General features: G+C 36.5%; 1 protein-coding gene across 10 annotated transcripts in view; it reads right to left on the reverse strand.

Annotated features, from left to right (window-relative positions):
- The window catches only part of SPATA7 (spermatogenesis associated 7), a 35,620-nt gene extending 24,191 nt beyond the window's left edge, over positions 1-11,429 (reverse strand). For 2 of the 10 annotated variants that reach the window (XM_024736338.1, XM_024736337.1), the window contains exons 1-4: positions 11,276-11,429; positions 6,845-6,919; positions 4,830-4,925; positions 1,340-1,387 (exon numbers count right to left, since the gene is read on the reverse strand). In XM_024736338.1, the coding sequence (XP_024592106.1) occupies positions 1,340-1,387; positions 4,830-4,925; positions 6,845-6,919; positions 11,276-11,294 (238 nt within the window). In that variant the 5' untranslated portion in view covers positions 11,295-11,429. Of the gene's footprint in view, positions 1-1,339; positions 1,388-4,504; positions 4,579-4,829; positions 4,926-6,844; positions 6,920-11,275 lie in introns of those variants that run through there. The other 8 variants (XM_024736342.1, XM_024736344.1, XM_024736340.1 and 5 more) reach the window with 6 other exon arrangements.

The following is an 11,429-nucleotide window of genomic DNA, read 5'->3' on the forward strand; positions in this document are numbered from 1 at the left end:
CCCTAATTCAGTAATCTTAACAAGCTGAGGGCAGTGAGAATCACAGAATTCTAGAACTTAAACCTTGCCAAGCTTTTCAGTACTATTCAAATTTTTATATACAGGAAAAATGAAACCCAGAGTAGTTAAATAACTTATCCAAAGTTACACAGTGATTTACTGGCAGAGCCTGGGCTAAACTGTAAGTTCTTATAGTGAGAAATACAATACAAGCTTCTTTTATGGATGATTTTTAAAAGTTAGAAAATGCTTCCTCAAAATGCAGCATGTCAATACCCATTAGGAGGGTTACTATCAAAAAAAACAGAGAACAAGTGTTGGGGAGAACATGGAGAAATTGGAACCCTCAAATTGGAAATTGGGAATATAAGATTAAAAGCAGATTTACCATATGGTCCAGAAATTCCATTTCTGGGTATATACACAGAAAAACTGAAAGCAGGGTCTCAAACAAATATTCGTACATCCATGTCTAGAGAAGGATTATTCACAATTGCCAAAAGGTGGAAACAACCCAACTGTTCATTGACTTATGAACATATAAACAAAATATGGTAGTACATACAATGGAATATTAGTCAGCCTTAAAAAGCAAGATTTCTGACACATTACAACATGGATGAGCCTTAAGGACACCGTGCAAGTGAAATAAGTCAATCACAAAAAGAAAAACACTGGATAATTCCACTTAAATGAGTTACCTAGGGAAGTCAAATACATTGAGACAGAATATAGAACGATGGTTGCAGGGTGTATGGGGAGTTACTCTTTAATGGGTGTGAAGTTTCAGTTTTGCAAGATGAAAAGAATTCTGAAAATGGATAGTGGTTATAGCTGTACCACAATATGAATGCACTTAATGACACTGAATTGTAGACTTAAGAATGGTTAAGATGGGTTCTTCCCTGGTGGCACAGTGGTTGAGAATCTGCCTGTCAATGCAGGGGACACGGGTTCAAGCTCTGGTCTGGCAAGATCCCACATGCCGTGGAGCTACTAAGCCCGTGCGCCACAACTACTGAGCCTGCGCTCTAGAGCCTGTGAGCCACAACTACTGAGCCCATGTGCCACAACTACTGAAGCCTGCGCACCTAGAGCCCGTGCTCCACAACAAGAGAAGCCACTTTAATGAGAGGCCTGTGCACCGCAACGAAGAGTAGCCCCCGCTCGCTGCAACTAAAAAGAAAGCCCATGCACAGCAACAAAGACCTAATGCAGCCAAAAATGAGTAAATTTATTAAAAAAATAAAGTTAAAAAAATGGTTAAGATGGTAAATTTTAGGTTATGTGTAGTTTACCATAATATTTTTTAAAAGGCAATATGTTAAAAATTACTTACATTTGATGCTGGCACTCATGCTTAGTGGAACTGAGCAGTCTACTGCAGCTGAAAGAGAAAGATCAGTTGTTTAATATTATTCTTAATTTTTATAAATGACAATAAATATCAAATGCAAAAATCACAAAAAGTTCCAGAACTTGCACTTCCTTGTTTTGATTTTTATGCTACTTATAGAGATGAAAAATACCTTTGATAAAAAATATACTGGTTGGGATTAACAGCTCATTAGATACTGCAGAAAGAAATATTAGTGAACTTGAAAACACAGCAATATAAATATTCAAAATTAAACAGAGTAAAGACTGGAAAACAAATGTGCAGAGCATCACTGACTTAACCTACCTGTACCACTCACTTAACATACTTGTAACTGGAGTCTCAAAACAAGCTTGAGAAAATAAAAGAGCAGAATTGGAGCAGCTACATTATCTAATTTCAAGACTTACTGTAATGCTATAGTGATGACGGCAGTGTGGTATTCTAATAGACAAACAGATCAACAGAAGTGAAGAGTAAGTCCAGACACAGACTCTTGCATATGGTCAATTGTCTTTTAAAAAGTGACAAGGCAGTTCCATAAGGAAAGGACAATCTCTTCAACAGATAGTACTTCAGTATTTAGATATCCATAGGCAAAAAAGTGATCCTTATATCATACCTTATAAAAAAACTAACCCAAAATGGATTATAAACTTAAATGTAGGAGCTAAAACTTATACTTCTAGAAGAAAACACGCAAGAAAATCTTAATGACCTAAGATTAGGCAAAGATTTCTTAAACAGGATATGAAAAGCATAAACTATTAAAAATTTGAAAAGCTGGACTTGATTTCACATATAACAAAATATTTTTCTTTAGATTTTTTAATCATTTAAAATATAAACTTCAGAAAACATGAACCAAAATTTTAAAACTTTAGCTCTTCTAATGATAAAATTAAAAAATAAAATTAAAAGACACTGGTGGAATTCAAATAAGGTCTGTATTTAATAATATTGTGTCAATATTAATTTCCTGGTTTTAATAATTGTATTATAGCTTTGGAAGATTTTGACATCAGGGAAAGCTGGGTGAAGGGTTTCTTTGAAATTCTGTACTATTTTTGCAACTTTTCTATAAGCCTAAAGTTATTTCATAATAAAAACTTCAGAAAATGAAAAGACAAGTCACAGACTGGGAGAAAATATTTGCAAAATATGTATCTGACATAGGACCCATATTCATATAAAGAGAACTCTCAAAACTTAATACTAAGAAGACTAACAATCCATTTTTTAAAAATGGGCAAAAAATTTAAATAGATATTTCACCAAAGAAGATACACAGATGGCAAATAAGCATAAGAAAAGTTGCTCAATGAAAAGGGAACCCCTGTGCACTGCTGGTGGGATTGTAAATTGGTACAATCACTATGGAAAACAGTATGAAGGTTCCTCAAAAAATTAAAAATAGAACTACTATATGATTCAGTAATTCCACTTCTGGGAATTTACCTGAAGGAAATAAAAACAGTAATTAAAAAGCTATATGCACTCCAATGTTCACTGCAGCATTATCCACAATAGCCAAGATATGGGAGCAAGCGAAGTGACTATTGATAGATGAATGAATAAAGATGATGTGGTGTACATATATGATGGAATATTACTCAGCCATAAAAAATGAAATCTTGTCTTTTGCTATAACATGAATGGATCTAGAGGGTATTATGAGAAGTGAAATAAGTCAGACAAAAAAGACAAATACTGTATGATCTCACTTATATGTGGAATCCGAAAAACAAAACGAACAAACAAAATGAAAAGACTCAGATACAAAGAGTAAATGAGTGGTTGCCAGAAAGGAGGGAGCTGGGAACGGGGGGCAAAATAGGTGAAGGGGATTAAGAGGTACAAGCCTCCCTTTATACAATAAATAAGCCACGGATAAGTACTACATAGCATAAGGAATAGGGTCAATAATATTGCAATTAACTTTTTATGGGGACAGGTGGTTAGTAGACGGTGATCATTTCATAATGTATGCAAATGTCAAATCACTATGTAGTACACCTGAAACGTAATATTGTATGTCAACTATGTTTCAATTTAAAAAAGGGGAAAAAAAAGTTGCTCAACATCATTAGACATTAGGGAAATAGAAACTAAAACCCTATGAGATACCATTACATATCCACTAGGACTGCCAATAGGAAATGTTGGTGAGGATGTGGAAATGATGGAAATGAAAAATGTCACTCTGGAAAATGGTCTGGCAGTTTCTTATAAAGTTAAACATACACTTTACCATATTATGCCACCATTCCACTCCTAGTAAATAAATTTATCCAAGTGAAATGGAAACATACATTCAAAGATTCTATGTGAATGTGTACAGCAGCTTTATTCCTAATTGCCAAAAGTGAGTCAATACAATCCAGATGTCCACCAACTGATGAAGTGATAAACTAACTGTGGTATATTCAGTAAAGGGAATACTGCTTAGCAATAACAAGGAAGAAATACTGAACATGGATTAGTTTCAAAAGTGTTAACTAATTGAAATAAGCCAGACCCAAAATGATACATATTGTATAATTCCATTTATATGAAATTCTTTAAGAGGCAAAACTATAGTGAGAGAAAAGAGATCAGTGGTTGCCAGGAACTGGAGGGAAGAGAGTGATTGCAAAGGACCAGGGAGAACCTTTTGGGACGATGAAAATGTTCTATACCAGGAGTCAGTGAACATTCTCTGTAAAGTAACAGAGAGCTAATTCTACAGGCTTTGCAGGGTGCTATAGCCTCTGTCACAACTAGTCAACTCTGCCTTTTAGTGTAAAAGCCACCATAGACGATGTGTAAAAGAATGAATGTGACTGTGTTTATTTATGGACGACAGAATTTCAATTTTATGTAACGCTCACATTCTTCTGATTTTTTTCAACCATTTAAAAATATAAATAGCACTCTTAGTTCAGGAGCTGTACAAAAACGGGTGGCAGGATGACTTGGCCTGCAAGCTGTAGTTAGCCCATCCTTCTTTTATAGCATGACTGTAGTGGTAATCATAAAAATGTATATATTTTTCAAAAATTTCAACTGTACACTTAAAATTAGTTCATTTTATTATATTTAAGTTACACCTCAAAAAGCTGACAAAAAGAAAAAAATTGTAGTTACCATCTTCTCTGTGTAGCTTCTTCAAATTTGAAAACAGAAGAGATCATAAACTTTTGTTATATTAAGATCAGCATCTAATTGCAAAAATATATTAGGAATAACAGGTAAAATGAAACAACATAGATATTACATTCAAATACAGTTAATAAAAATGGCATTTTGAATTTGCTAGGTATATAGAGTCTGTGGTTGGTATCTTACTACACCAAACACAAACCCATGGGTATATAATGTATTCATTTTTGCTACAGATTTACATTAACTAGAAGTGAAGCTGAGAAGGGTTTAAATTGGGTACAGAAAGTTAACATTTGCACATTTTTACCTTTGGCTGAAAGGATTTTATTATAGTGAACAGCCATGTGATTCTTGACCAGTTGGAGGGTACTTAGTCTGAGAGAGGAGGAGTCAGTGCAAAAAGCTAAAAATTAAAACATATTTAATCATTATATATTTAAAATATAAAAGTCATCATGAGATAAACAAGTTACTGATTATTAAGCTCCTTTTTATAAAATGTTCTGAAGTTTAACCATGGAGATACTGACATTATATCTGTGATGCTGAATATGTCCTAGCTGTCACCTTGCACTGATAATGAGCTATTCACTACTTTGGGTTCAAACCTTTCTAGGAATAAGTTTTACAAGCCTGAGAGTTTTGGGAAAAGACTGAGAAATATAATCTACCATTACATTTACAAAACTATTTCTTATCGACAGCTCTCAATCTCATAACTAAAAATGTTTAGCTGCTTGCCTGATGATAAAATAATGTTACCATTGTTAACACTTGAATACATGGAGTCTGGGAAATCAAATAAATCCCAAACTCTAGGCAAAGATTCTATTCTGAGATGCAAACTTCTAATTTTATATCTGAAAACAAGACCGACAAATCTGTTTACTGCATTCTTTTTGAAGTATTAGGACTATCTTAAGTATAATTACAAAGAAATTGGATGACATTAAACTTCTTGACCTCCTCTAAACTGTTAAAAGAAATCTTAGAATTAAGCATGTATATATGAGTATAAATGTATAAAATGTAAATGTAGACATAACTTCTTTAAATATTAAAAAGTTTTTGAGAAGTAATACATGCATGTGGTTAAAAATTATAGCTAAAATGGCATAGAGACATTGAAAAATAAGTGAATTTCCTGCCCTGACCCCTAGTCTCCTCTCCCAGAAGTATACTCTGCTACTTTTTTAATGTATCCTTCCAAGAAAATTCTATGCATAATAAAAGTATATACAATAATGATAATCTTGACACTAATACTACAACTACTACTAAAAACATGTATTGAATAGGTACCATGCATGCATATATTGCTCTAAGCTCTTTACCTGTAAAAACTCATTTAGTCATTATTATCACCATTTAATAGACGTGCAAACTGAGGCAGAGAGATGTGAGTAAGGTCTTCAAGGTCACACAGCTGATAAAGGATGCAGTTTAGATGTGAACCAAGGCAACCTCATACTTACAATCACTATTCCTATACCAGCTCTGCACATATATTCTTTAAAAAAAAGTTAGTATAAGACGTATTGTTCTTCATCCTGCTTTTCTATATATGTATCTTTTAAAACTAGTTCAAAATTTTTATTTAAAAATTGATTTTCAAAGTTTATGATTCTGGCTCTATGTGTATATATATGCTTTATTACAAAGAAATAAATGAGGTAATGGAAAATGATTCTTCTTTCACATTTGGAAGATCAGTATAAAGGATTTTTCATGTAAATAAGGAAAGAAAGACTTTCAATTAGTATTTTGCCTAAAAACCCAGGCTTAAACATTTTAAGCTATAATTATAAAAATACTTTAAATGTACATTAAAATTTACTTTAAAGGGTTTAAAATGTGAAAACATCTACAGAATACAGATTCCGCTTTCATAGGATCTAGAAGTCCAATTGGATAAAGAGGCCCAGTTGGATAAGTGTTTGCTCCTGATACAAAATGCATTTTCCAAGGGCTCTTTTCCTCTGCACAGCTTTTCCTTTTCAGTGCTGTGTCTTTAACAATCTGCTAATCACCATTTTAACAAGGAAGGCATGCCTTCAGCCAGGGTAGCTGGCCAGCAGAGAAGAGCTGGGCTGGAGCTGCAGCAGGGAGCACAAGGTAGCAAGGTCCACATCCAGGGCATGATGGGCTCCTAAATTCTCTAACCTCAAGAACTCCCATAATATGTAATTATAATTGATAATATGAAGTTCAAATATTGATTAAATGAAGTATTTTTTCATCATGTTATATAATTTACAAGTAAAGGAAACACACTTGGTCAATCTTTTAACAATCTTTTACCATTTTAAGTACCTCACTTACCATTACTTTTGGTGCTCAAGTGTCCTTTAAATAGGCAGGGTGGACCACATCTGGGAAGGACAGAGGTTGCTCTCACTTTTAACAAAAAAACATGAATTAGGATAAATGAAACACAACTTTCACAAAGACACTACTGAACACATAAAAAATAATAAACTTATCTTTACCAAAATTGTTTAAAATTTTATTCAATCATATTACTAACTAGCAATGATATATCACACAAAAATTCGGCAGCCATAGATAAAAGGCTTTCTCTTTTAAGAAAATAAGTAATTTTCAAAGCAGTTGTGCCTTGAGGCTTAAGTTTCACTGGATAAAATGATAAACACATTAATTATGTTATTTGATATATACTGACTTTATTCAGTAAATCACTGACCTACTGGTTTTTAAATGATTTTGAGACAGAACACAACTAGATTTTCAGTTGATACATATGATTAACTATTTCAGTTAATCATAGGCTGGTCTGTCCTTAAAAATAACTTTAAGTAATCCTCTCACAAAGTAATTTGGTAAATTATAAATTATACAGTATAATATTATTATATATAAGTATATAAAAATGTCAGAATCAGAATTTAATGATTAAAGATGTCTTAAGGTTCATCTAGTCCAACCCACTTACCCTCTTGGTTGGATTCTATCTAAGCATCTTATATTCATAAATTTATTTACTCATTTATTCATTCATTCATTCATTCATTTATTTATTCATGGCTGTGTTGAGTCTTCATTGCTGCCCATGGGCTTTCTCTAGTTGCGGCGAGTGGGGGCTACTCTTTGTTGCAGTGCGTGGGCTTCTCACTGCGGTGGCTTCTCTTGTTGCGGAGCACGGACTCTAGGCACCCGGGCTTCAGTAGTTGTGGCATGTGGGCTCAGCAGTTGTGGCTCGTGGGCTCTAGAGCGCAGGCTAAGTAGTTGAAGCCCACGGGGTTAGCTGCTCTGCAGCATGTGGGATCTTCCCCAACCAGGGCTCGAACCCGTGTCCCCTGCAATGGCAGGTGGATTTTTAACCACTGAGCCACCAGGGAAGTCCCTAAACATCTTATATTTAAAAGCACCTCTAGTGATGGAAAACTCACTATGTCCCCTAAAGTCAGTGTCTCATGTTTCAGACCAGATAAGCTGTCAGAAAATTAGATATATACTTTATCACAAAATAACTTCTCTCCCGAAAAAGTGATTGTGTTTTGAGGGGTAACCTCCAAGATAGGAAGGCTGAGTTACAGAGTTTAATGGAATTTAACGTGCAAAATATAGTGTATCCCAAGGCATGTTTTAAGTGGGTATAATGGCCAGTCTGCTATCAGGTGGACTTTTATAAGCTATAACAGTGTGGGGAAGACACAAAGTCTGGAAGAAATATGATGTTTGAAAATAGAAAAAGAGCTATCGAGATAGTAGAACTAAAGTCTAGGATCAGAGAACAAAGCCTGCCAGAACAGACTAAAACAAAAAACAATCTGAGATCAGAATACCCAAGAAGCTCCTTCTACATCATAGGCCAGAGAGCCAGAAGGAAAAATATTAACTTATTTAGGACAAGAGAAGTCAAGGTGATACCACTTGAGCTGGTAATGAAGACAGTCATGAAATTAGCACAGTTTTTGCCCGGAGAGACAGATTAAACATAAAAAGAGCAAACTAACCAACAAACTCTCAAGCAAACCTTATTTCTCCAGAGGGAAAAAAGTGTTGACTTTTTGCCTGCCCAGAATCCAATGCCCCTTTATCTGGAAATAGGACCTCAACCTGCTTGGGGAACCACTCCTCCCCTCTCTTAGCCCAGCTGGTTCAAGTGGAGCCCACTGCTCAGAGGTGGGCATATCACCCCAAACTGGCCAGCAATGATGACTGAATCAGGAATGACTGTGACCCAAGTCCAGCCAATGAGACACAATCATGGGATTTTTACTGGAACTCTTAGGAAATTCCTAGAACATAAATAAGCGTGGCACTACTGGTGGCCATCTTGCACAACACAATGGGAACCTGTCTGAGAACGAAGCCTACACAGAGGGAAGTGTAACCAAGACCAAATGAGATCCCTGGTAACATCGTCTGAGTATCGGGATCTAACCATGTTTGAAGCTCTACCCTCCCTAGCCTATTCGTACATGAACTCAAAAAGTCCTATTTTAGCTTAAGCCATCTTGAGTTGGGCTTCTTCACCTGTAGTCAAATGCTAACTTACTGAATACCGCTAATTGTGCCTGACACTGTTCTAAGCACTTTGTAGAAACAAATTCACGTAATCCTTACAATAATCCTATGAGGGGTACTATCATTATCCCCACTTTATAGATGAAACACAAAGAGGTAAGCATGTAATTTCCTCAAGATTACACAACTACTATGTGACAGATTTCGGGTCTGAACCTAGGCAGTCTGGCTTCTGAGTCAACCATTACACTATCTTGATCAATATAAATTGCTTAGGGCTCAAACCATGCTCCAAGCTACTATATCAAGTGAAATAGGCTAAGAAGTATGTAGTTTATTCCCTCCAAATTCCTTTCTAATGTATGTGTGTTTCCCTTCAGTTCACAGAAAAAGAAAAAGCAGGTATATCTAGAGAAGTTAGAAAGCACAATGTCAGAGAGAACAAATGACAAAAGATAAATTATAACGTTAGATGTCTTAATATTTTGTGCTCTTGAAAGCATCAAAGGTAACCTCTTAATGAAATCAAAGAAATTTAGAAAGTGCAATACTTTCAGTTAAAATTAAGAATTTTAGCTCTGGCTAAAATTACTTATGGTTTCCTATTAATAATTATGGTATAGGAGAACTGACTACCCTAGATCTCTGTTGAATATTACATTTTGTTTAAAAACTCAAAATAAAAAACGTTTGATACTATATATTATATAATGTCCTAAAAATGAAGCTAATTAAATTGGGTAAGTTATAAAAATAGAAACCTTTTTACATTTTGACATGAGCCTGACTTTAAAAATAATTTAATTAATAAATACTGACACTAAGTCTATTATATTCTAAATTTTACATATATCCTTTCCCATGCTCCCACTTCTACCATGGGATAGTTAAGTAAAACAATGGCTCTTGGGTTTCACATTCATCACACCTGGATTCAAAGCCTGTTGTGCCACTTAACTGTGACCTCGGCAAGTTACTTATGATCTTTTAGTTTCTTCACTGTAAAATGCGAATACCTATGTACAAGATGTTCTGTGGATTGACAAACGTTAACTTGGCAATAGTTTCTGGTACACAGCAAGAGTAATGTTAGCCTATGTCGTAAAACTTCTGAAAACCATTAACAGCACTTTTGTTTGCTTTTTCTGGAACTTAGGTGGCAAGGTGTCAGAGTATACCATTTGGTGATCAATGAATAGTTATCTCCTACATTTAGAACAGCACTTATTTTGATCAATGATTACATAATAGAGGTGCACTTGTATTCAAAGCAAGACTTGTTGCAAGGAACCATCCAGCAGCTTGGTTTAAAGGTACAGTTTAAAATAGATAAGAGCACTGAATTGGGAGAAGAGGTCTGAAGACTGCCTTATCTGCCTTGCTCTGAAAGTGCCAAGATGCAGATTATTTAGACTGGGCTGACTCCTAGAAATTTAAAGTTATATGTCTCAAATTGTTCCACAGTGATGTACATTTTAACCCAGAGTATTCAGTCAAGGGCAGGTATACATAGTGACCATGGATTAGTCCTTTGCTCCTAAAACTGTAGCCAGCAATGCTGCATCATTTGGAAGCTTATTAGAAATGTAAAATCTCAGCTGCCGCCCCCCCACCCCCGCATCAGACTTACTGAATCATAACCAGCATTTTAACAAGATTCCTAGGTGATTCCTATTCGCACTAAAGTTAGAGAAGCCCTGGGTTACTCAATGGTGTTTTTTTTTCGGGGGGGCGGGGACGGGGTTACAGTATGAAGGATTTTGTATTTACTGAGTACTTACAATGTGCCAGGAGCTTTGTATGTATTATCCGCATTTAATCCTCAAGATTAAATGGGTGTTTTTACCCATTTAATGTAAAAAAAAAATCCATAGGTGTTTTTACCACCACCCATGGCTCGAGATGAGGAAACTGAGGCTCACCCCTCGGGAGTGCAGCGGGGCTTAATTTTGGGCCCAGGGAGGTCTGACTCCAAAGACCACATTTGGTTCCTCTGCCTCCGACCCCGAATTCAGGGGACAGGGCCTCCTGGAGTGAGGGCAAGAAGTTCTGAGCAAGAAGTGGATCTGTGAATCCCGCAAGCAGGGCTTCGTCCCGGGCGAGAGGCCTGGGCAGCTCGGGGCAACACTCGGGTCAACACCGGCGACTAAGCAGGGGTCGGGGAGCGCCCAGCGCGCGGCCTCGACCCGCGCGGCCCGTTACCCGAGGGTCGGAGAGCGGGTCGACGCGAGATGGCGGTCGCCCGCGACAGCTGCCCTTTACCTCTCCGGCTGCCATCCATACTTAGATCCTCTTGCAGCCGCCGTGGGGACACGCTGGGTCCCCTTTGGTCCTTCCCGGGGCCGGGCCAGCCCCCGCAGCAGACGTTTGGCGAGAAAGAAGCCGCGGGCGGCGGCAGGAGCTGAAGACTGACGCA

This window comes from Neophocaena asiaeorientalis, unplaced genomic scaffold (assembly GCF_003031525.2).
Source record: "Neophocaena asiaeorientalis asiaeorientalis breed wild unplaced genomic scaffold, Neophocaena_asiaeorientalis_V1.1 scaffold152, whole genome shotgun sequence".
Taxonomy (NCBI): Eukaryota; Metazoa; Chordata; class Mammalia; order Artiodactyla; family Phocoenidae; genus Neophocaena; species Neophocaena asiaeorientalis.